The following is a 26828-nucleotide window of genomic DNA, read 5'->3' on the forward strand; positions in this document are numbered from 1 at the left end:
GAATTGGAATAGAGAGAACCAGTTTAAACTGGCTCACTGGGACCCCAGGGCAAGAGGAATTGGAATAGAGAGAACCAGTTTAAAATGGCTCTACTGGGACAGGCAAGAATTGGAATAGAGAGAACCATTTTAAAATGGCTCATGGGACAGGCAAGAGGAATTGGAATAGAGAGAACCAGTTTAAAATGGCTCACTGGGCAGGGCAAGAGGAATTGGAATAGAGAGAACCAGTTTAAAATGGCTCACTGGGACAGGGCAAGAGAAATTGGAATAGAGAGAACCAGTTTAAAATGGCTCACTGGGACAGGGCAAGAGGAATTGGAATAGAGAGAACCAGTTTAAAATGGCTCACTGGGACAGGGCAAGAGGAATTGGAATAGAGAGAACCAGTTTAAAATGGCTCACTGGGACAGGGCAAGAGGAATTGGAATAGAGAGAACCAGTTTAAAATGGCTCACTGGGACAGGGCAAGAGGAATTGGAATAGAGAGAACCAGTTAAAATGGCTCACTGGGACAGGGCAAGAGGAATTGGAATAGAGAGAACCAGTTTAAAATGGCTCACTGGGACAGGGCAAGAGGAATTGGAATAGAGAGAACCAGTTTAAAATGGCTCACTGGGACAGGGCAAGAGGAATTGGAATAGAGAGAACCAGTTTAAAATGGCTCACTGGGACAGGGCAAGAGGAATTGGAATAGAGAGAACCAGTTTAAAATGGCTCACTGGGACAGGGCAAGAGGAATTGGAATAGAGAGAACCAGTTTAAAATGGCTCACTGGGACAGGGCAAGAGGAATTGGAATAGAGAGAACCAGTTTAAAATGGCTCACTGGGACAGGGCAAGAGGAATTGGAATAGAGAGAACCAGTTTAAAATGGCTCACTGGGACAGGGCAAGAGGAATTGGAATAGAGAGAACCAGTTTAAAATGGCTCACTGGGACAGGGCAAGAGGAATTGGAATAGAGAGAACCAGTTTAAAATGGCTCACTGGGACAGGGCAAGAGGAATTGGAATAGAGAGAACCAGTTTAAAATGGCTCACTGGGACAGGGCAAGAGGAATTGGAATAGAGAGAACCAGTTTAAAATGGCTCACTGGGACAGGGCAAGAGGAATTGGAATAGAGAGAACCAGTTTAAAATGGCTCACTGGGACAGGGCAAGAGGCATTGGAATAGAGAGAACCAGTTTAAAATGGCTCACTGGGACAGGGCAAGAGGAATTGGAATAGAGAGAACCAGTTTAAAATGGCTCACTGGGACAGGGCAAGAGGAATTGGAATAGAGAGAACCAGTTTAAAATGGCTCACTGGGGACAGGGCAAGAGGAATTGGAATAGAGAGAACCAGTTTAAAATGGCTCACTGGTACAGGGCAAGAGGAATTGGAATAGAGGGAACCAGTTTAAAATGGCTCACTGGGACAGGGCAAGAGGAATTGGAATAGAGGGAGTAGTCTGTCATCTGACTGTATTCCTCTGTTCAGCTTCCTGAAAAGTCAGAGGACCAGACAACCTCTGTGGGTCAAAATATCTATATATAAACAAATACCACTGAAACACACTGGGAGCGTCCCAAATGACACCCTATCCCCTATATAGTGCACTACCTTTGACGAAAGCTGGTCAAAAGTAGTGCACTTAATAGGGAATCAGGTGCCGGCTGGATTTGTATCTAGTGAAACACCAAACAACACTGTTAAAGGTCATTTTTCATGAATGTCAGTCTCCACTTCTATCTGCTTAACCCAGTGGTTCATAATCCTGGTCCTGGGACCCAAAGGAGTGCACATGTTCGTTTTTGCCCTAGCGCTAACACCAGATTCAAATAATCAAAGGGTTGGGTCTCCAGGACCAGGATTTGGAAACACTTCCTTAACCCTTGACCCTTAACCCTAGACCCTCCTGGTCTTACCCTCAGCATCCAACATCTTGGGGATGTCCAGGTACTTCTCTGCCACGTCGAAGGCTGTGTTTAGGTTAGTCATCGGGTCATCCTACAGGAGAAGGAGAGACACAGAGATAGAGGTCAGGGGTCATCCTACTGGAGAGACAGAGATATAGAGGTCAGGGGTCAATCTACAGGAGAGAGGAGAGACAGAGAGATAGAGGTCAGGGGTCATCCTACAGGAGAGAGGAGAGACAGAGAGATATAGGTCAGGGGTCATCCTACAGGAGAGAGGACAGACATAGAGACAGAGGTCAGGGGTCATCCTACAGGAGAGAGGACAGACATAGAGATAGAGGTCAGGGGTCATCCTACAGGAGAGAGGAGAGACAGAGAGATATAGGTCAGGGGTCATCCTACAGGAGAGAGGACAGACAGAGAGATAGAGGTCAGGGGTCATCCTACAGGTGAGAGGAGCGACAGAGAGATAGAGGTCAGGGGTCATCCTACAGGAGAGAGGAGAGACAGAGAGATAGAGGTCAGAGGTCATCCTACAGGAGAGAGGAGAGAGATAGAGGTCAGGGGTCATCCTACAGGAGAGAGGAGAGACAGAGAGATATAGGTCAGAGGTCATCCTACAGGAGAGAGGAGAGAGATAGAGGTCAGAGGTCATCCTACAGGAGAGAGGAGAGACAGAGAGATATAGGTCAGGGGTCATCCTACAGGAGAGAGGAGAGACAGAGAGATATAGGTCAGGGGTCATCCTACAGGAGAGAGGAGGAGGAATAGACAGACAGACAGACAGGTAGAGGAGCATGTTTTTAGGTGAGAGGAAAAACAGATAGAGGATTATTTCCACGTCGTTAGATGTGATTGCATTAGTGTTGGAAAGACTGCTAAGGTAAAGTAGCAGTAGTAGTCTCACCTTGCGCAGCTTGCCATAGTCAATGAGCTCTGGACGGTGTCTGTGAATGAGAGCACAGAATCCCAACCCATCTTTCCAGCTGAGAGAGAGAGAGAGAGAGAGAGAGAGAGAGAGAGAGAGAAAAAGAGAGAGAACATTTGGATGAATCATGACAAACAAATCCATCGCTATAGACCAGCACTGAGGAATCCCTACACCTATATTCTAATTGAAATCATTGTGACCCTCTTTCCCCTGTCCATCCTTCCAGAAGCATTGCCATGGCAGATCATCTACCCTATATGGAGTGAAAGATGATCTACATCCATGTGCCATCAGGTCCAAGTCCTCATTAAACAACAACGAATTCTAACACTCTGATGCACATCACAGGACACATTGTTGCCAGCCTCTGAGTCAGGGCTTGTGTTCACAGAGCCAGGTCTGACCATCCTCCCCTCCCCCTCCATCCTCCCCTCCATCCTCCCCTCCCTCCCCTCCATCCTCCCCTCCCCTCTCCTCTCTCTCCCCTCCCCCTCCTCTCCTCTCTCCTCTCTCCTCCTCTCTCTCCTCTCCTCCTCTCTCCTCTTCTCTCTCTCCTCTCCTCTCCTCTCCTCTCCTCTCCTCTCCCTTCTCTCTCTCTCCTCTCCCCTCCCCCTCCTCTCCTCTCTCCTCCCTCCTCCTCTCCTCTCCTCTCTCTCCTCCTCCTCTCCCCCTCCTCTCTCCTCTCCCCTCCCTCTCTCCTCCTCCTCTCCCTCTCTCTCTCCTCCTCTCCCTCCTCTCTCCTCTCCTCCCCTCCTCCTCTCCCCCCTCCTCTCCTCTCCTCTCTCTCCTCTCCTCTCCTCTCCTCTCCTCTCCTCTCCTCCCCCTCCTCTCCTCTCTCCTCCTCCTCTCCTCTCCTCTCCTCCCCCCTCCTCTCCTCTCTCCTCCCGCCCCTCCTCTCCTCCCCTCCCTCCCCTCTCCTCTCCTCTCCTCTCCTCTCTCCTCTCTTCCCTCCTCTCCTCTCCTCTCCTCTCCTCTCCTCCCCCTCCCCTCCTCTCCTCTCCTCCTCCCCTCCCCTCCCCCCTCCTCCCCCCTCCTCTCGTCTCCTCCCCTCCTCTCCCCACCAGTCTGGTATGTAACAGCTCAGTCTGTGGTCTGCTCATGTTGTCTGTTCTCTGTTAGCTCTGTCTGGAATCTGCATTCAGCACAACTCTGTTATCTATTAGCCCTGTCTGGCTCCAAGGCGGCTTGCTCTGTTCCTGGGTGAGTATTCCACCATATTCCCTATATATAGGCAGGGCAAACCCATTTTGGTGATTTCTGGTATATCATCAAAATAAATCAATCACAGCACATTTTTTGGACTCATTCAGCAGTTTTGACCGGATTAAGTACAATATAATTGGAAATTAATGTTGAAAGTTCATATTCCTAAAACTTAAGTTGAAAATGATGCTGTCGCCGCTTCCTGTTGACAAGACATATTGATAAGTAGCCCAATGTCAAAACACAGTTATAAAGCGTCCAAGCGTCCAAATCAATAACCAACATGCAGAAACAGTTGGTGATATGTTGAAAACCTAAACCTAAAATGTACTATCTACACATTTACTACCTGTTCTTTCCATGACATAGACTGACCAGGTGAATCCAGGTGAAAGCTATGACCCCTTATTGATGTCACCTGTTAAATCCACTTCAATCAGTGTAGATGAAGGGGCGGAGACAGGTTAAAGAAGGATTTTTAAGCATTGAGACATGGATTCTGTATTTGTGCCATTCAGAGGGTGAATGGGCAAGACAAAAGATTTACAGTAAGTGCCTTTGAACGGGGTATGGTAGTAGGTGCCAGGCGCACCGGTTTGTGTCAAGAACTGCAACGCTGCTGGGTTTTTCAGTTTCCTGTGTGTATCAAGAATGGTCCACCGCCCAAAGGAAATCCAGCCAACTTGAAACAACTGTGGAAAGCATTGGCGTCAACATGGGCCAGCATCCCTGTGGAACGATTTCGACACCTTGTAGATGTCCTTGCCCCAATTGAGGCTGTTCTGAGGGCCAAAGGGCGGGTGCAACTCAATATTAGGAAGGTGTTCCTAATGTTCTGTACACTCAGTGTTTCATGCGCAACAATAGCAATCATATTATTTGAATTTTTTTAAACGAGCACCTTATAAACGGCTGTTGAAACTACCACAGTTCAAAAATCTTTTGGAAACTAGATATATTTTCACATCACTGAGGACAACCTGCACAACCCCATTTACATTTACGTCATTTAGCAGACGCTCTTATCCAGAGCGACTTACAAATTGGTGCATTCAACTTATGATAGCCGGGGAGGGTGAGGGTAGAAGTATTACTTTATACTGTTCCAGGTATTCCTTAAAGAGGTGGGGTTTCAAGTGTCTCCGGAAGGACACAACAACAACACAACAACAACACAGTCAGCTACATTTTGGAATGTTGGGGGGGGGGGGTCACCAAAACAGAAAGAGAAACGCAACACTGTTTTGTCAATCACTCATATCGATTATCACTTTGAAATCAATTGCGTGAGAGGGGGAAGATGAGGTTGCACGTCCTGTTGAAACTAACATAGCTCAAAAATGACACGGAATCTGGGAATAATGTGTACATCACTGGTTAGAGGACAACTTGTAGAAGACAGCAAGTGTTAGCATTTTTATTCAAGTGGCAATGGTTGGGTGCTATTTAAGTAATAGTTTGACTGTCAAATCAGTGTATTGGTGAGTGGCCAGCAACTTTTATAGAGAGACCGCTCCGAATTATTGGTGCCATTTAAGAAAGAAAATTAGACAGAGTGGCGCAGCGGTCTAAGGCACTGCATCGCATTGTTGCGGCATCACTACAGCCTGGGGTTCGATCCCAGGACCGTGACCGGGAGACCCATAATGTGGCGCACAATTGGCCCAGCGCCGTCCGGGTTAGGGGAGTATTTGGCCGGGGGGTTTTACTTGGATCATCGCGCTCTAGCGACTCCTTGTGGCGGGCCGGGCGCCTGCAAGCTGACTTCGGTCGTCAGTTGAATGGTGTTTCCTCCGACACATTGGTGCAGCTGGCTTCCGGGTTAAGCGAGCAGTGTGTTAAGAAGCTTGTGTTAAGAGGCTTGGCAGGTCATGTTTCGGAGGACGCATGACTCTCGACCCTCGCCTCTCCCGAGTCCGTTGGGGAGTTGCATCAATGAGACAAGATCGTAACTACCAATTGGATATCACATTTGTGAGGGTCTTAGGGGCCAAGATGAATTTCTTCGGCCCCCTGAGGTTGAAGAAGCACTGTTGTGTGTAGGTGGGAGGAGAGCACGTAGATGAAGGAATTATCCAAAGAGCAAAGTGATGATGCTGTATGTGGCTGCTATGAAAGTGAACTGTGTGATCGGGGGGGTATTCATTGCGCCGATTCTGTTGCAAAACGTTTCTTAAACGGAACAAAACGGGGTTGGACCTACCTGAATTTGTCCAAAAGAAACTCTCGTTTTGGACTCATGATTACACCCTAGATCAGCTAGATGCAGGCAAGAGTGTGCAAGGCGGTATTGAATGTGTCACTGTCTGTCACCTTGATTAGTCACATTTTTCTCTCGACCTGTGTGCACCTACGTTGTTAACTTTAATTCATAGGCTAGGTTGTAGCAACCTCATGATGGGTATAGGGCAAATTCTAGTATCATGTAGTAGCCTAAACCTATCGATGTTACATTGAACTGAGTGAATGGAATATGAATGACAGTCATCCAATATGCTGAAACACATTGCCTGTAAAACCTCTCCCAGAGGCCTTGGGTGTGTCCCAAATTGCACCCTATTTCCTATATAGTGCACTACTTTAGTGCACTATATAGGAAATAGGGGGCCATGTCAAAAGTAGTGCACTACATAGGGAACAGGGTGCCATTTAGTGCGCATACTTGGTATATTCAAATCCCATTGCCTGTAAAGTCTCCCAGAGCAGAGCTCTTACATTATCTAATGTCAAATGTTCTGAATGTTGCCAAATGGCACCCTATTCACTATATAGTGCACAACCTTTGACCAGGGCTTGGGTGAAAAGGTGTGCACTATATAGGGAATAGGGTGCCATTTGGGATGTAGAGTTCTTCTATTACCTAATGTGAAAGTTCTGAATGTTGACATTCTTGTAGGGAGCAGTCTTCCTCTGGCACCACAGAAGAAGACCCTCTTTGGCTGATGTTTCTGTAGGTAGGAGAGGAGAGGAGAGGAGAGGAGAGGAGAGGAGAGGAGAGGAGAGGAGAGGAGAGGAGAGGAGAGGAGAGGAGAGGAGAGGAAGGGAGGAGAGAGGAGGGGAGGAGAGAGGAGGGGAGGAGGAGAGGAGAGGATGTAGGCGGAAAAACAATCAACAAGAAGTTAGTTAGTTAAAAACGTGCTGTGACATAGGATTGGTCCCAAACGGCACTAATCACATTTAGCCCATTGTGGCTGTAGAGGGTTTTAAAATGAGAGAGGGAATTATGCGTCATCTCTGAAATATCTCAAGTTCTCATGTCTCCACATAAAGGAAGATTTGTTAAATGGTTTAATTAAATCAAAACATCAGCAGGAAGAATGTTCTAATGTTATATGATATATTCTATACTGTATATATTATAACATTATATATTCATATATAATGTTATATTATATTACTTGTATACAACTGTTATGTTAGTAACAGTATACATTCACAAAGCCAACAATACAAAATGTGAAATTCTAATGTGAAATTGAGCTGTCTATTGCAGTGGTCCTCAACCTTTTTTGGTTACTGTAACCCCAATCCCATTTTGCTCTACCCAGAGTACCACCGAAGTACCCACTCAAATTCATTTTACCAGTAGGCCTATTGCCTCATGAGTCTTCTCAAGTACCCCTGTGGACAGGCAAAGTACCCCTGTGGATAGGCCAAGTACCCCTGTGGACAGGCCAAGTACCCCTGTGGACAGGCCAAGTACCCCTGTGGACAGGCCAAGTACCCCTGTGGACAGGCCAAGTACCCCTGTGGACAGGCCAAGTACCCCTGTGGATAGGCCAAGTACCCCTGTGGATAGGCCAAGTACCCCTGTGGACAGGCCAAGTACCCCTGTGGACAGGCCAAGTACCCCTGTGGACAGGCCAAGTACCCCTGTGGACAGGCCAAGTACCCCTGTGGACAGGCCAAGTACCCCGTGGATATAATGCTTTATAACATGTTGTAAGCATGAATAAGCCTTAATGATTTGTTATAAACAAGAGGAAGTCAGAGGAGGTCATCCACATTTTGGTACCTTCCACAGAGATGTCCTGGATGGCGAAGCGAAGGATTATGGTCCAGATCATTCCTAGGGTCATTTTAGCGTTGCCGTCGACGATCTCTGCAGGTGAGGAGAGGAGAGGAGGGGAGTGGAGAGAAGGTTAGCCTGAGGTCACATTTACAGTGCTAGTTACAGTTTCACTGTGCCATTTTATGTATATCAGGTTTATGATTTCATTGCTGGTGAGGGGAAATAATGTTGATCTGAGTTCACATGTATTACAGTACTCCTGTGTCACATAGAAATTGAATGCAAGTTTAAACTGAGTTTATAGCAAGGGAATTGTGACTGAGTGAATGGAGAGAAATGTGGGTTCCCTTTGGATTTGGACACTTGTCTCTGATAAAGCTTAAATATTTCTGTGCATGTGCATTGTTTATTTTTTACGTAGCCGAGTGCCCACTCTGCTGTCTACGTAGCTGCTGTGCTGAGTGCCCACTCTGCTGTCTACGTAGCTGCTGTGCTGAGTGCCCACTCTGCTGTCTACGTAGTTGCTGTGCTGAGTGCCCACTCTGCTGTCTACGTAGCTGCTGTGCTGAGTGCCCACTCTGCTGTCTGCGTAGCTGCTGTGCTGAGTATTCTGCTGTCTACGTAGCTGCTGTGCTGAGTGCCCACTCTGCTGTCTACGTAGCTGCTGTGCTGAGTGCCCACTCTGCTGTCTACGTAGCTGCTGTGCTGAGTATTCTGCTGTCTACGTAGCTGCTGTGCTGAGTGCCCACTCTGCTGTCTACGTAGCTGCTGTGCTGAGTGCCCACTCTGCTGTCTACGTAGCTGCTGTGCTGAGTGCCCACTCTGCTGTCTGCGTAGCTGCTGTGCTGAGTGCCCACTCTGCTGTCTACGTAGCTGCTGTGCTGAGTGCCCACTCTGCTGTCTACGTAGCTGCTGTGCTGAGTATTCTGCTGTCTACGTAGCTGCTGTGCTGAGTGCCCACTCTGCTGTCTACGTAGCTGCTGTGCTGAGTATTCTGCTGTCTACGTAGTTGCTGTGCTGAGTATTCTGCTGTCTACGTAGCTCCTGTGCTGAGTGCCCACTCTGCTGTCTACGTAGCTGCTGTGCTGAGTGCCCACTCTGCTGTCTACGTAGCTGCTGTGCTGAGTGCCCACTCTGCTGTCTACGGAGCTGCTGTGCTGAGTGCCCACTCTGCTGTCTACGTAGCTGCTGTGCTGAGTATTCTGCTGTCTACGTAGCTGCTGTGCTGAGTGCCCACTCTGCTGTCTACGTAGCTGCTGTGCTGAGTGCCCACTCTGCTGTCTACGTAGCTGCTGTGCTGAGTGCCCACTCTGCTGTCTACGTAGCTGCTGTGCTGAGTGCCCACTCTGTTGTCTACGTAGCTGCTGTGCTGAGTGCCCACTCTGCTGTCTACGTAGCTGCTGTGCTGAGTGCCCACTCTGTTGTCTACGTAGCTGCTGTGCTGAGTGCCCACTCTGCTGTCTACGTAGCTGCTGTGCTGAGTGCCCACTCTGCTGTCTACGTAGCTGCTGTGCTGAGTATTCTGCTGTCTACGTAGCTGCTGTGCTGAGTGCCCACTCTGCTGTCTACGTAGCTGCTGTGCTGAGTATTCTGCTGTCTACGTAGCTGCTGTGCTGAGTATTCTGCTGCCGCTCCCCCCTCCTTCATCACCTTTGTCTGGTCACTGGTGTAGCCTACAGACTTCATGTTGTACCCAACACTGTTCTAACAAGGGCCGCAACTTTCACTGGGCATTTTCACTGGGCATTTTCACTGGGCATTTTCACTGGGCAATTTCACTGGGCAATTTCACTGGGCATTTTCACTGGCCATTTTCACTGGGCATTTTCACTGGGCAATTTCACTGGGCATTTTCACTGGGCAATTTCACTGGGCATTTTCACTGGGAATTTTTGTCCCCCCGCAGTTTTATCATTGGAATGTGATACAAAACGAGGCAACGGTGTGCTTTAGGACCATGCGGATGCCTACGAGCGGTCGGGTAGGCTGTTTGGAGTGTTCAAATAATAATAATAAATGATGCCCCCCCCCCCCCACTTCTAAAACCAACCCTGGTTATAACTATGCCTCAGCATAATAAACGTGATTTTAATGTTCTTTTTTTCAGGAGGGGATGCAGCTATTTCCGTTTTACACAAAATACTTTGTCGACATGTTGGTAAAACTTTGTTCTCATTATAGCCAACATGAGCAGGGCCCAAACAGGCAGTCTGGTGATGTCGCGTTCCTCTGAGCTGCTGAGTTCCAGATGTTTCCTCTCTCCACAATCCATGGTCCTCTGTAGCTCAGCTGGTAGAGCACGGCGCTTGGAACGCCAAGGTAGTGGGTTCGATACCCGGGACCACCCATACACCAAAAAAATAAAATAATGTATGCACGCATGACTGTAAGTCGCTTTGGATAAAAGCGTCTGCTAAATGGCATATTATTATTACGATATCAGCATATATGGCATAACTGCAGTGGTGGAAAAAGTACCCAATTGCCATACTTGAGTAAAAGTAAAGATACCTTAATAGAAAATGACTCAAGTAAAAGTGAAAGTCGCCCAGCAAAATACTACTTGAGTAAAAGTCTAAAAGTATTTGGTTTTAAATATACTTAAGTATCAAAAGTAAATGTATTTGCTAAAATATACTTAAGTATCAAAAGTAAAAGTATAAATCATTTCACATTCATTATATCAAGCTAACCAGACGGCACGATGTTCTTGTTTTTTAAATTTACGGATAGCCAGAGGCACACTCCAACACTCAGACTTCATTTACAAATGAAGCATTTTGTGTTTAGTGAGTCCGCCAGATCATAGGCAGTAGGGATGACCAGGGATGTTCTCTTGAGATGTGCGTGAATTGGACCCCTTTCCTGTCCAGCTAAGCATTCGAAATGTAACGAAAACTTTTGGGTGTCAGGGAAAATGTATGGAGTAAAAAGTACATTATTTTCTTTAGGAATGTAGTGAAGTAAAAGTAAAAGTAGTCAAAACTATGAATAGTAAAGTCAAGTACAGATACCCCAAAAAACTACATAAGTAGTACTTTAAAGTATTTTTACTTAAGTACTTTAAACCACTGCATAACTATAGCAACGGGCGATGCAAAACGAACTCGCCCATTGTCCGACTGTCACGATCGTCTACGAAATGAGTGGACCAAGGCGCAGCGTGCGATACGAACATGACTTTAATTGGTAAAGTACACGAAACAAAACAAAACACGATCGTAAAGTCCACAGTGACAATGACTGTACAGGAACAAAAACCCACAAACACAAGGTGAAAACACACAGTTTAAATATGGCTCCCAATCAGAGATAACGAGCCGACAGCTGACACTCGTTACCTCCGATTGGGAGTCATTTGACCAACCAAGGAAAACAGAACCAAATAGAACACAACCAAAACCAAACACAACCAAATGAACACACCCTGGCTCAAAATCCAAAGTCCCGGAGCCAGAGCGTGACAGTACCCCCCCCTAAAGGCGCGGACTGGGACCGCGCCTCAAAAACCCCAAACAGGGGAGGGCTGGGTGGGCATTACTCCTCGGAGGCGGCTCCGGCTCCGGGCTTGACCACCACCCTTCTTCAACCCCCCCGTAGCGCCCCCGGTCCGATCTGACCCAGCTGGTAGGATCTGGACTGACGACGCGCACCCCTGGCTTGGCGCGTGAGGCAGGAACGGACCGGACCTGGCTGACGATACGCACCCTAGGCTTGATGCGTGGAACCGGAACGGGCCTCACCAGACTGACGACTCGCATCCCTGGCTTGGTGCGAGTAGTAGGAATGGGCTGGATCAGGCTGACGGCTCGCACCCTTGGCTTGGTGCGAGTAGCAGGGACGAGCTGAACCAGGCTGACGACTCGCACCCTTGGCTTGGTGCGAGTAGCAGGAACGGGCTGGGCCAGGCTGACGACTCGCACCCTTGGCTTGATGCGAGTAGCAGGAACGGGCTGGACCAGGCCGACGACTCGTACCCCTGGCTTGGTGCGAGTAGCAGGAACGGGCTGGGCCAGGCTGACGACTCGCACCCTTGGCTTGGTGCGAGTAGCAGGAACAGGCCGGGCTGGGCTGGCGACGCACACCGTAGGTTTTGTGCGTGGAGCAGGAACAGGCCGGGCTGGGCTGGCGACGCACACCGTAGGCTTTGTGCGTTGAGCAGGAACAGGCCGGGTTGGGCTGGCGACGCGCACCGTAGACTTGGTGCGGGTGGCAGGAACAGGCCGGACCGGGCTGGCGACGCGCACCGTAGGTTTTGTGCGTGGAGCAGGAACAGGCCGGGCTGGGCTGGCGACGCACACCGTAGGCTTTGTGCGTTGAGCAGGAACAGGCCGGGCTGGGCTGGCGACGCACACCGTAGGCTTTGTGCGTTGAGCAGGAACAGGCCGGGCTGGGCTGGCGACGCACACCGTAGGTTTTGTGCATGGAGCAGGAACAGGCCGGGCTGGGCTGGCGACGCACACCGTAGGTTTTGTGCGTGGAGCAGGAACAGGCCGGGCTGGGCTGGCGACGCACACCGTAGGTTTTGTGCGTGGAGCAGGAACAGGCCGGGCTGGGCTGGCGACGCACACCGTAGGCTTAGTGCGAGGAGCAGGAACCGGCCGGGCAGGGCTGGCGACGCACACCGTAGGCTTAGTGCGAGGAGCAGGAACCGGCCGGGCAGGGCTGGCGACGCACACCGTAGGTTTGGTGCGAGAGGTAGGAACAGGCCGGGCTGGGCTGGTGACGCACACCGTAGACCTGGTACGTGGAGCAGGAACAGGCCGGTCCGTACTGGGAACACACACCACTGGCCTTAACCGGGGATCAGGAACGGGCCGGACCGGACTGGTAACACACCTCAGTCTCTCACGCCGTGCCTCAACTACTTCCCTCCCTCTACTCGCCAATGGCTCCCGTAATCCGGTAGCCTTCTCTCCACGTCTCCCTGTGGCAGCCTCCTGCTGCCCAGCCGCCCAAGCCATGTGCCCCCCCCCAAAAACTTTTTGGGGTTGCCTCTCGTCCTTCCGACGATGGCCCTGCTGACGCCGTTGCTCCTCTCTCAGTCGCCTCTCCACTGTTTTACTCCATGGCCGGCGATCCATCCCATCCAGGATCTCCTCCCAAGTCCAAGACCCTTTACCATCCAAAATCTCCTCCCATGTCCAGACCCTTGGCTCCTGGACACGCTGCTTGGTCCTGGTACGGTGGGTTTTTCTGTCACGACCGTCTATGAAGTAGGACCAAAGCGCAGCGTTGGTAGCGAACATATTGACTTTAATGAAATACACGAGAATACAAAACAAAACACGATCATGAAGTCCTCAGTGACAACGACTGAACATAGAACAAAAACCCACAAACACAAGGTGAAAACACACAGTTTAAATATGGCTCCCAATCAGAGATAACGAGCCGACAGCTGACACTCGTTACCTCCGATTGGGAGTCATTTGACCAAACACAACCAATGACAAACCAACCAAACAAAACACAACCAAAACGAAGACACCCTGGCTCAAAATACAAAGTCCCGGAGCCAGAGCGTGACAGTACCCCCCCCCTAAAGGCGCGGACTGCGACCGCGCCTCAAAACCCCAAAACAGGGGAGGGCTGGGTGGGCATTACTCCTCGGAGGCGGCTCCGGTTCCGGGCTTGACCCCCACCCTTCTTCAATCCCCCTGTAGCGCCCCCGGTCCGATCTGACCCAGCTGGTAGGATCTGGACTGACGACGCGCACCCCTGGCTTGGCGCGTGAGGCAGGAACGGACCGGACCTGGCTGACGATACGCACCCTAGGCTTGATGCGTGGAGCCGGAACGGGCCTCACCAAGCTGACGACTCGCATCCCTGGCTTGGTGCGAGTAGCAGGAATGGGCTGGATCAGGCTGACGGCTCGCACCCTTGGCTTGGTGCGAGTAGCAGGGACGAGCTGAACCCGGCTGACGACTCGCACCCTTGGCTTGGTGCGAGTAGCAGGAACGGGCTGGACCAGGCTGACGACTCGCATCCCTGGTTTGGTGCGAGTAGCAGGAACGGGCTGAACCAGGCTGACGACTCGCACCGTAGGTTTGGTGCGAGTGGCAGGAACAGGCCGGGTCGGCCTGGCGACGCACACCGTAGGCTTTGCGCGTGGAACAGGAACAGGCCGGGCTGGGCTGGCGACGCACACCGTAGGCTTAGTGCGAGGAGCAGGAACAGGCCGGGCTGGGCTGGCGACGCGCACCACAGACTCGGTGCGGAGCGCAGGAACGGGCCGGGCTGGGCTGTCGACGCACACCGTAGGTTTGGAGCGGGGAGCAGGAATAGACCGGACCGTACTGGGGACACACACCACTGGCTCTACACCGGGATCTGGAACGGGCCGGACCGGACTGGCAACACCCGCCAGTACCTCTCGCCGTGCCTCTACGCCTTCCATCCCCTCTTCTACCAGTGGCCCCCGTAACCTGGCGGCCTCCTCTGCGACCCCGCTGGACCGCTCCATAGCGGCCTCCTGCTGCCCCGATGTCGTGAGCCCCCCCCTAAAAAATTTCTGGGGTTCTCTCCTCCCCGTGGACCAGGCCTCTATAGTCCTCTCCCAACCTTCGCTCTTCTGTCTCCACCACTCGTCATCCAACTCCTGGAAACGCTGCTTGGTCTCGTTGTGGTGGGTTTTTCTGTCACGATCGTCTACGAAATGAGTGGACCAAGGCGCAGCGTGCGATACGAACATGACTTTAATTGGTAAAGTACACGAAACAAAACAAAACACGATCGTAAAGTCCACAGTGACAATGACTGTACAGGAACAAAAACCCACAAACACAAGGTGAAAACACACAGTTTAAATATGGCTCCCAATCAGAGATAACGAGCCGACAGCTGACACTCGTTACCTCCGATTGGGAGTCATTTGACCAACCAAGGAAAACAGAACCAAATAGAACACAACCAAAACCAAACACAACCAAATGAACACACCCTGGCTCAAAATCCAAAGTCCCGGAGCCAGAGCGTGACACCGACTTTTCACCGGTTCGGATACAAGCTCGGCTGCCTAGAACATTTGGCTTCCCAGAACGCAGCAAGACACGGACACGCAGTTATCTAATTAGCGATTGAATGTTGCAAACACTGGCTGAGCTGCGCAGGAAGCAGACAGGCAGTCAAGTAGTGTTCTAATTAGCGATTGAATGTTGCTAAGCTAGTGCTCTTTTTTCAGGAACTACGATTTGGCAGCAACTATAAAGATGATCCTACATCACACAAAACACTGATTGTTTTTTCTCCAAAGTGTAGTGGCTGCGTCCTGCTTGTGCAACTGCAATATCCGTTGGCGCAGGCAGACAGAAAGACAGACAGACAGACAGACAGGTTGTAGCCTTCAAAATAATCAGTATGTCTGGGAATGTTCCTTAAAATCGGTGCAGGGTTTTTTATTTCAACTGTTCAGAAATACAATGCAGAGACATGCTACATCATCATGGTTCAGAAGAGAGTGAGTAAAGAGCGAAACGTGAAGGGAGGGGGGGGCAGCAGCTACGTTAGAAAAACAAATACAGTACTGCAGTGTTCTAGAATCTATACCCTTTTGGTTCTACTGCAGTGTTCTAGAATCTACAGTGGGAAAAAGTATTTAGTCAGCCACCAATTGTGCAAGTTCTCCCACTTAAAAAGATGAGAGAGGCCTTTAATTTTCATCATAGGTACACGTCAACTATGACAGACAAAATGAGGGAAAAAAATCCAGAAGATCACATTGTAGGATTTTTTATGAATTTATTTGCAAATTATGGTGGAAAATAAGTATTTGGTCAATAACAAAAGTTTCTCAATACTTTGTTATATACCCTTTGTTGGCAATGACACAGGTCAAACGTTTTCTGTAAGTCTTCACAAGGTTTTCACACACTGTTGCTGGTATTTTGGCACATTCCTCCATGCAGATCTCCTCTAGAGCAGTGATGTTTTGGGGCTGTCGCTAGGCAACACGGACTTTCAACTCCCTCCAAAGATTTTCTATGGGGTTGAGATCTGGAGACTGGCTAGGCCACTCCAGGACCTTGAAATGCTTCTTACGAAGCCACTCCTTCGTTGCCCGGGCGGTGTGTTTGGGATCATTGTCATGCTGAAAGACCCAGCCACGTTTCATCTTCAATGCCCTTGCTGATGGAAGGAGGTTTTCACTCAAAATCCCATTCATTCTTTCCTTTACACGGATCAGTCATCCTGGTCCCTTTGCAGAAAAACAGCCCCAAAGCATGATGTTTCCACCCCCATGCTTCACAATAGGTATGGTGTTCTTTGGATGCAACTCAGCATTCTTTGTCCTCCAAACACGACGAGTTGAGTTTTTACCAAAAAGTTATATTTTGGTTTCATCTGACCATATGACATTCTCCCAATCCTCTTCTGGATCATCCAAATGCACTCTAGCAAACTTCAGACGGGCCTGGACATGTACTGGCTTAAGCAGGGGGACACGTCTGGCACTGCATGATTTGAATCCCTGGCGGCGTAGTGTGTTACTGATGGTAGGCTTTGTTACTTTGGTCCCAGCTCTCTGCAGGTCATTCACTAGGTCCCCCCGTGTGGTTCTGGGATTTTTGCTCACCGTTCTTGTGATCATTTTGACCCCACGGGGTGAGATCTGCGTGGAGCCCCAGATCGAGGGAGATTATCAGTGGTCTTGTATGTGGTCCTCTGTAGCTCAGCTGGTAGAGCACGGCGCTTGTAACGCCAAGGTAGTGGGTTCGATCCCCAGGACCACTCATACACAAAAAAAAATGTATGCACGCATGACTGTAAGTCGCTTTGGATAAAAGCGTCTGCTAAATGGCATATTATTATTATTATTATTGTATGTCTTCCATTTCCTAATAATTGCTCCCACAGTTGATTTCTTCAAACCAAACTGCTTACCTATTGCAGATTCAGTCTTCCCAGCCTGGTGCAGGTCTACAATTTTGTTTCTGGTGTCCTTTGACAGCTCTTTGGTCTTGGCCATAGTTGAGTTTGGAGTGTGACTGTTTGAGGTTGTGGACAGGTGTCTTTTATACTGATAACAAGTTCAAACAGGTGCCATTAATACAGGTAACTAGTGGAGGACAGAGGAGCCTCTTAAAGAAGAAGTTACAGGTCTGTGAGAGCCAGAAATCTTGCTTGTTTGTAGGTGACCAAATACTTATTTTCCACCATAATTTGCAAATAAATTCATTAAAAATCCTACAATGTGATTTTCTGAAAAAAAAAATCTCTATTTGTCTGTCATAGTTGATGTGTACCTATGATGAAAATTACAGGCCTCTCTCATCTTTTTAAGTGGGAGAACTTGCACAATTGGTGGCTGACTAAATACTTTTTTTCCCCACTGTATGTGCGTAATTTTTTTTAAATGGTGCCGGAGGAAATGGCTGCCGATTTACGGGCTCCCAACCAATTGTGCTATTATGTGTGTTTTTTCGCATTATTTGTAATTTATTCTGTACATAATGTTTCTGCCACCGTCTCTTATGACCGAAAAGAGCTTCTGGATATCAGAACAGCGATTACTCACCTCGTACTGTATATTTTCTTTGTATATTTGTAAATAACAGCTGGTGCATGAAATCTAATATTAAGAAAGTCTTGAGGTTTTGCTCGCCTGAGGAAGAGTATCTCATGATAAACTGTAGACCACACTATTTACCAAGAGAGTTTTCATCTATATTTTTCGTAGCTGTCTATTTACCACCACAAACCAATGCTGGCACTAAGACCGCACTCAACGAGCTGTATAAGGCCATAAGCAAACAGGAAAATGCTCATCCAGAGGCGGCGCTCCTAGTGGCCGGGGACTTTAATGCAGGGAAACTTAAATCAGTTTTACCTACAGTTGAAGTCGGAAGTTTACATACACCTTAGCCAAATACATTTTAAACTCAGTTTTTCACAATTCCTGACATTTAATCCTAGTAAAAATTCCCTGTCTTGGGGCAGTTAGGATCACCACTTTATTTTAAGAATGTGAAATGTCAGAATAATAGTAGAGAGAATGATTTATTTCAGCTTTTATTTCTGTCATCACATTCCCAGTGGGTCAGAAGTTTACATACCCTCAATTAGTGTAATTAGTGCAGTCCCTCCTGCAGCAAAGCACCCCGACAGCATGATGCTGCCACCCCCGTGCTTCACGGTTGGGATGGTGTTCTTCGGCTTGCAAGGTACCCCCTTTTTCCTCCAAACATAACGATGGTCATTATGGCCAAACAGTTCTATTTTTATTTCATCAGACCAGAGGACATTTCTCCAAAAAGTACCATCTTTGTCCCCATGTGCAGTTGCAAACCGTAGTCTGTCTTTTTTATGGTGGTTTTGGAGCAGTGGCTTCTTCCTTGCTGAGCGGCCTTTCAGGTTATGTCGATATAGGACTCGTTTTACTGTGGATATACATACTTTTGTACCGGTTTCCTCCAGCATCTTCACAAGGTCCTTTGCTGTTGTTCTGGGATTGATTTGCACTTTTCGCACCAAAGTACGTTCATCTCTAGGAGACAGAACGCGTCTCCTTCCTGAGCGGCATGACGGCTGCGTGGTCCCATGGTGTTTATGCTTGCGTACTATTGTTTGTACAGATGAACATCAGGCGTTTGGAAATTGCTCCCAAGGATGAACCAGACTTGTGGACGTCTACAAATTTTTTTCTGAGGTATTGGCTGATTTCTTTTGATTTTCCCATGATGTCAAGCAAAGAGGCACTGAGTTTGAAGGTAGACCTTGAAATACATCCATAGGTACACCTCCAATTGACTCAAATTATGTAAATTAGCCTATCAGAAGCTTCTAAAGCCATAAAATCATTTTCTGGAATTTTCCAAGCTGTTTAAATGCACAGTCAACTTAGTGTATGTAAACTTCTGACCCACTGGAATTGTGATACAGTGAATTATAAGTGAAATAATCTGTATGTAAACAATTGTTGGCAAAGCTTCAATACATGACTAAGATTGAATCGTACTACACCGGCTCCGACGCTCGTCGGATGTGGCAGGACTTGCAAACTATTACAGACTACAAGGGGAAGCACAGCCGCAAGCTGCCCAGTGACACGAGCCTACCAGACGAGCTAAATTACTTATATTCTTGCTTCGAGGCAAGCAACACCGAAGCATGCATGGCTCTCAGCTGTTACGGACGACTGTGTGATTACGCTCTCCGTAGCTGATGTGAGTAAGACTTTTAAACAGGTCAACATTCACAAGACCGCAGGGCCAGACGGAATACCAGGACGCTTATTCCGAGCATGCGCTGACCAGCTGGCAAGTGTCTTCACTGACATTTTCAACATGTCCCTGACTGATTCTGTAATACCAACATGTTTCAAGCAGACCACCATAGTCCCTGTGCCCAAGAACACTAAGGTAACCTGCCTAAATGACTAATGACCCGTAGCACTCCCGTCTGTAGCCATGAAGTGCTTTGAAAGGCTGGTTATGGCTCACATCAACACCATTATCACAGAAACCCTAGAACCACTCCAATTTGCATACCTCCCCAACAGATCCACAGATGATGCAATCTCTATTGCACTCCACACTGCCCTTTCCCACCTGGACAAAAGGAACACCTACGTGAGAATGCTATTCATTGACTTCAGCTCAGCGTTCAACACCATAGTGCCAGGATAACAACCTCTCCCTCAACGTGATCAAGACAAAGGAGATGATTTTGGACTACAGGAAAAGGAGGACTGAGCACGCCCCCATTCTCATCGACCTGGCTGTAGTGGAGCAGGTTGAGAGCTTCAAATTCCTTGGTGTCCACATCACCAACAAACTATCATGGTCCAAACACACCAAGACAGTCGTGAAGAGCTCAGCTGGTCCTCTGTAGCTCAGCTGGTAGAGCACGGCGCTTGTAACGCCAAGGTAGTGGGTTCGATCCCCGGGACCACCCATACACAAAAAAAAAAATGTATGCACGCATGACTGTAAGTCGCTTTGGATAAAAGCGTCTGCTAAATGGCATATTATATTATTATATTATATATTATATTATATATTATTATATATATATTATATTAAGAGGGCACGACAAAGCCTTTTCCCCCTCAGGAGACTGAAAATACTTGGCATGGATCCTCAGATCCTCAAAACGTTATACAGCTGCACCATCGAGAGCATCCTGACTAGTTGCATCACCGCCTGGTATGGCAACTGCTCGGCCTCCGACCGCAAGGCACTACAGAGGGTAGTGCGTATGGCCCAGAACATCACTGGGGCCAAGCATCCTGCCATCCAGGGAATCTATACCAGGCGGTGTCAGAGGAAGGCCCTAAAAATAGCCAAAGACTCCAGCCACCCTAGTCATAGACTGTTCTCTCTGCTACCGCACGGCAAGCGGTACCGGAGCGCCAAGTCTAGGTCCAAAAGGCTTCTTAATAGCTTCTACCCCTAAGCCATAAGACTCCTGAACAGCTAATCAAATGGCTACCCGGACTATTTGCATTGTCCCCCCCACCCCACCCCCTCTTTTTACGCTGCTGCTACTCTCTGTTTATTATCTATGCATAGTCACGTTACCTCTACCCACATGTACATATTACCTCAATTACCTCGACTAACCTGTGCCCCCCGACGCACATTGACTCTGTACCGGTACCCCCTGTATATAGCCTCACTACTGTTATTTTACTGCTGCTCTTTAATTATTTGTTATTTTTCTATTTTTTACTTAACACTTATTTTTCTTAAAACTGCATTGTTGGTTAAGGGCTTGTAAGTAAGCATTTCACTGTAAGGTCTACACCGGTTGTATTCGGCACATGTAACAAATAACATATGATTTGATACAACACATGCGCAGAACGTGATCCGAATCTTTAGCTTTAAGAAAGAGGTTACCATATCCATAGTCATGGCCTACAACTAATGTAGCAGGGGGGTATTGCCACAACAACAAACCACAACAAACCACATACTCTTGTGAGTTCTTGTTGTTGATGTGAACCCCTCCTCTCCTCCCTGTAGGTCACCCTACCTCTCCTCTCTGTAGGTCACCCTGCTTCTCCTCTCCTCCCTGTAGGTCACCCTGCCTCTCCTCTCCTCCCTGTAGGTCACCCTGCCTCTCCTCTTCTCCCTGTAGGTCACCCTACTTCTCCTCTCTGTAGGTCACCCTGCCTCTCCACTCTGTAAGTCACCCTGCTTCTCCTCTCCTCCCTGTAGGTCACCCTGCCTCTCCTCTCCTCCCTGTAGGTCACCCTGCCTCTCCTCTCCTCCCTGTAGGTCACCCTACTTCTCCTCTCTGTAGGTCACCCTGCCTCTCCACTCTGTAAGTCACCCTGCTTCTCCTCTCCACTCTGTAAGTCACCCTGCCTCTCCTCTCCTCTCTGTAGGTCACCCTACCTCTCCTCTCTGCAGGTCACCCTACTTCTCCTCTCTGTAGGTCACCCTACCTCTCCTCACTGTAGGTCACCTGCTTCTCCTCTCCTCTCTGTAGGTCACCCTGCTTCTCCTCTCCTCCCTGTAGGTCACCCTGCCTCTCCTCCCTATAGGTCATCCTACCTTTCCTCTCTATAGGTCACCCTGCTCTTCTCTCCTCCCTGTAGGTCACCCTACCTTGCCTCTCTGTAGGTCACCCTGCTTCTCCTTTCCTCTCTGTGGGTCACCCTGCCTCTCCTCTCCTCCCTGTAGGTCACCCTACCTCTCCTCTCTGTAGGTCACCCTGCCTCTCCTCTCCTCTCTGTAGGTCACCCTGCCTCTCCTCTCTGTAGGTCACCCTGCATCTCCTCTCCTCCCTGTAGGTCACCCTACCTCTCCTCTCTGTAGGTCACCCTGCCTCTCCTCTCTGTAGGTCACCCTGCCTCTCCTCTCCTCTCTGTAGGTCACCCTGCCTCTCCTCTCTGTAGGTCACCCTGCCTCTCCTCTCCTCTCTGTAGGTCACCCTGCCTCTCCTCTCTGTAGGTCACCCTGCCTCTCCTCTCCTCCCTGTAGGTCACCCTGCCTCTCCTCTCCTCCCTGTAGGTCACCCTGCCTCTCCTCTCCTCCCTGTAGGTCACCCTACTTCTCCTCTCTGTAGGTCACCCTGCCTCTCCACTCTGTAAGTCACCCTGCTTCTCCTCTCCTCCCTGTAGGTCACCCTGCCTCTCCTCTCCTCCCTGTAGGTCACCCTGCCTCTCCTCTCCTCCCTGTAGGTCACCCTACTTCTCCACTCTGCAGGTCACCCTACTTCTCCTCTCTGTAGGTCACCCTACCTCTCCTCTCTGTAGGTCACCCTGCTTCTCCTCTCCTCTCTGTAGGTCACCCTGCTTCTCCTCTCCTCCCTGTAGGTCACCCTGCCTCTCCTCCCTATAGGTCATCCTACCTTTCCTCTCTATAGGTCACCCTGCTCTTCTCTCCTCCCTGTAGGTCACCCTACCTTTCCTCTCTGTAGGTCACCCTGCTTCTCCTTTCCTCTCTGTGGGTCACCCTGCCTCTCCTCTCCTCCCTGTAGGTCACCCTGCCTCTCCTCTCTGTAGGTCACCCTGCCTCTCCTCTCCTCTCTGTAGGTCACCCTGCCTCACCTCTCTGTAGGTCACCCTGCCTCTCCTCTCCTCTCTGTAGGTCACCCTACCTCTCCTCTCTGTAGGTCACCCTGCCTCTCCTCTCCTCTCTGTAGGTCACCCTGCCTCTCCTCTCTGTAGGTCACCCTGCTTCTCCTCTCCTCTCTGTGGGTCACCCTGCCTCTCCTCTCCTCCCTGTAGGTCACCCTACCTCTCCTCTCTGTAGGTCACCCTGCCTCTCCTCTCTGTAGGTCACCCTGCCTCTCCTCTCCTCTCTGTAAGTCACCCTGCCTCTCCTCTCTGTAGGTCACCCTGCCTCTCCTCTCTGTAGGTCACCCTACCTCTCCTCTCTGTAGGTCACCCTGCCTCTCCTCTCCTCTCTGTAGGTCACCCTACCTCTCCTCTCTGTAGGTCACCCTGCCTCTCCTCTCCTCCCAAACGAATCATGTGTTTCTACCTCTAATCTCATAAGACACAGCTAAAGCACATAGTGTGTGTTAGTTATCCACTGAACTGGAACCTAAAAGTCCAGCTCTCCACATCTCACTGCATAGAAAACACAGACACAATATAACATCAGGTTAGGGGCTTCAAGTTTAATACTACGAAAATAACACAATACTTAAAGTTTAATACTACGAAAATAACACAATACTTCAAGTTTAATACTATGAAAGAACACAATACTTCACGTTTAATACTACAAAAGAACACAATACTTCAAGTGTAATACTACGAAAATAACACAATACTTCGAGTTTAATACTACAAAATAACACAGTACTTCAAGTTTAATACTACGAAAAGAACACAATACATGGCCCCACCCCCCTGTCCTCTTATATGGCCCCACCCACCTGTCCTGTCATATGGCCCCACCCCCCTGTCCTGTCATATGGCCCCACCCCCCTGTCCTGTCATATGGCCCCACCCCCCCTGTCCTCTCATATGGCCCCACCCCCCTGTCCTCTCATATGGCCCCACCCCCCTGTCCTGTCATATGGCCCCACCCCCCTGTCCTGTCATATGGCCCCACCCCCCTGTCCTGTCATATGGCCCCACCCCCCTGTCCTGTCATATGGCCCCACCCCCCTGTCCTCTCATATGGCCCCACCCCCCTGTCCTGTCATATGGCCCCACCCCCCTGTCCTGTCATATGGCCCCACCCCCCTGTCCTGTCATATGGCCCCACCCCCCTGTCCTCTCATATGGCCCCACCCCCCTGTCCTGTCATATGGCCCCACCCCCTGTCCTGTCATATGGCCGCACCCCCCTGTCCTCTCATATGGCCCCACCCCCCTGTCCTGTCATATGGCCCCACCCCCCTGTCCTGTCATATGGCCCCACCCCCCTGTCCTCTCATATGGCCCCACCCCCCTGTCCTCTCATATGGCCCCACCCCCCTGTCCTGTCATATGGCCCCACCCCCCTGTCCTGTCATATGGCCCCACCCCCCTGTCCTGTCATATGGCCCAACCCCCCTGTCCGCTCATATGGCCCCACCCCCCTGTCCTGTCATATGGCCCCACCCCCCTGTCCTCTCATATGGCCCCACCCCCCTGTCCTCTCATATGGCCCCACCCCCCTGTCCTGTCATATGGCCCAACCCCCCTGTCCACTCATATGGCCCCACCCCCCTGTCCTGTCATATGGCCCCACCCCCCTGTCCTCTCATATGGCCCAACCCCCCTGTCCTGTCATATGGCCCCACCCCCCTGTCCTGTCATATGGCCCCACCCCCCTGTCCTGTCATATGGCCCTCTGCCGCCCTCACTCCATGAGCTACCTGTTAGGCTGTTACTGTCTGCTAGCCATTTAGCCTGCTATCCTAGCTGAGCTACCTGTTAGGCTGTTACTGTCTGCTAGCCATTTAGCCTGCTATCCTAGCTGAGCTACCTGTTAGGCTGTTACTGTCTGCTAGCCATTTAGCCTGCTATCCTAGCTGAGCTACCTGTTAGGCTGTTACTGTCTGCTAGCCATTTAGCCTGCTATCCTAGCTGAGCTACCTGTTAGGCTGTTACTGTCTGCTAGCCATTTAGCCTGCTATCCTAGCTGAGCTACCTGTTAGGCTGTTACTGTCTGCTAGCCATTTAGCCTGCTATCCTAGCTGAGCTACCTGTTAGGCTGTTACTGTCTGCTAGCCATTTAGCCTGCTATCCTAGCTGAGCTAACTGTTAGGCTGTTACTGTCTGCTAGCCATTTAGCCTGCTATCCTAGCTGAGCTAACTGTTAGGCTGTTACTGTCTGCTAGCCATTTAGCCTGCTATCCTAGCTGAGCTAACTGTGTGTACTTCTCCCGCCCCGTCCCGCCCACAACTCCCTGGGCAGCGCATCCAAGAGGGGATTCCAATCGGCTAATCTGTCTGGAATGCAAATCTGGCTTAGGCCCTTTTATTCTGGCCTCAGTGTGGATTAACCCCATGAGAGGAAGAGAAGGGGGGGAAGGAGAGAGAGAGAGAGGGGGAAGGAGAGGGGGGGAAGGAGAGAGAGAGAAGGAGAGAGGGGGGGGGGGGGAGAGGGAAGGAGAGAGGGGGGGAGAGGGAAGGAGAGAGAGAGGGAGGGGGAAGAGGGAAGGAGAGAGAGGGGGGAAGAGGGAAGGAGAGGGGGGGAAGGGGGAAGGAGAGAGGGGGGAGAGGGAAGGAGAGAGGGGGGAGAGGGAAGGAGAGAGAAAGAGCAGAGAGAGCAAGAGAGAAGGAGAGAGGGAGGCACACACACGGGGAGCGGGGGAGCGAGAGAGTGAGAGACAGAGAGAGAGAGAGAGAGAGAGAGAGACAGAGAGAGAGAGAGAGAGAGAGAGAGAGAGAGAGAGAGAGAGAGAGAGAGAGAGAGAGAGAGAGAGAGAGAGAGAGAGAGAGAGAGACAGAGAGAGAGAGAGAGAGAGAGAGAGACAGAGAGAGAGAGAGAGAGAGAGAGAGAGAGAGAGAGAGAGAGAGAGAGACAGAGAGAGAGAGAGACAGAGAGAGAGAGAGAGAGAGAGAGACAGAGAGAGAGAGAGAGAGAGAGAGAGAGAGGCACTGTCACAGAGAGAATGAAAGGTGAAGAATGTGAGCAAGGAAAAGTAACAATCTACAACAGCACATAGAGAGCTCCTTATAAGGCTTACTGGGAGACAGGAAGAAGGAGGAGAGGAAGAGAGAGAGTCGGAAAGAGGAAAGAGAAAGAAATACAGAGAGAGAGAGAGAGCGAGAGAGAGAGACAATATATACATTGTTACAACACTGTATATATACATAATATGACATTTGAAATGTCTTTATTCTTTTGGAACTTCTGAGTGTAATGTTTACTGTTAATATTTATTGTTTATTTCACTTTTGATTATTATCTACTTCACTTGCTTTGGCAATGTTAACATACATTCCCCATGCCAATAAAGCCCTTAAATTGAAGTTGAATTGAATTGAAATTGAATTGAGAGAGAGAGAGAGAGAGAAACGTACAGTTATGAATATAACTAATGTTCCCGTAAGGAGGGAATGAGGTATAACATACTATGAGGAGTCAATGACCAATCATATTCACCTGAAGAAAACTAAAAACACGCCCAAAGGACCAATTAATGCAGAGCCCGCCCTCGGAAGCCCCGCCTTCCTGGCTGTAACGCCGGGGCTCGCATTAATTTCCTCAATTCAGTACCGCTCTTCAGCGAGTCCAAACCCCCTGACGGCGTGGGGGGCCAGAACATGTTATACCTCGTTCCCTCCTTCAGGGAACAGTAGTTTATATTCATAACTGTACGTTGCCTTTCGATTGGTCACTCGTTATATATCGTACTACGTGGACACAAAATCAAGCCCCAAGCCAGTTCAGAGGGTGCCAAACTAGGAGGCCGACACAGGTTCCACAGGCTAGAAGGGGTTACAGAAGCCACCCTTTTTCCCTACGTAGTGCACTACTTGACTAATGTCAGAGCCCCATATAGGGAACCAGAACCTGCTGCAACTTGGATATGCACACGGACACGCTGCCAATGCGAGCCTGAACTGTCAGCGCCCCATATAGGGAACCAGAACCTGCTGCAACTTGGATATGCACACTGACACGCTGCCAATGCGAGCCTGAAATGTCAGAACTCGTACAAGGAACTGCAAGTCCAAAACAACAAAACATCTGTCGTGACTTGGTAGAGCGCACAAAGAGTCAATGAATCACGTGACGCCCGAGGCTCGAACCCACAGAAAAACCTGCAGTAACCTGGACAAAACGCTGCCTAACATCGACCACAGTGGCCCAAGTGACTTGATAATGCGCATTCATGCGTCACCTCATCGACCAACCACAGCAGCCCACAGGGGAACTGTGGTA

General features: G+C 49.6%; 1 protein-coding gene across 1 annotated transcript in view; it reads right to left on the reverse strand.

Moving 5' to 3' along the window:
• Positions 1-1907: 1907 nt before the first annotated feature.
• Positions 1908-26828, reverse strand: part of LOC311124546 (alpha-actinin-1-like) — a gene marked incomplete at both ends in the record, with an annotated part of 39972 nt that continues 15051 nt past the window's right edge. The window contains 4 exons of the mRNA XM_084198668.1: positions 1908-1989; positions 2806-2884; positions 6893-6980; positions 8048-8134. Of these exons, the coding sequence (XP_084054794.1) occupies positions 1908-1989; positions 2806-2884; positions 6893-6980; positions 8048-8134 (336 nt within the window). The remainder of the gene's footprint in view (positions 1990-2805; positions 2885-6892; positions 6981-8047; positions 8135-26828) is intronic.

This window comes from Coregonus lavaretus (genome assembly GCF_964263955.1).
Source record: "Coregonus lavaretus genome assembly, contig: HAP1_SCAFFOLD_4010, whole genome shotgun sequence".
NCBI lineage: Eukaryota > Metazoa > Chordata > Actinopteri > Salmoniformes > Salmonidae > Coregonus > Coregonus lavaretus.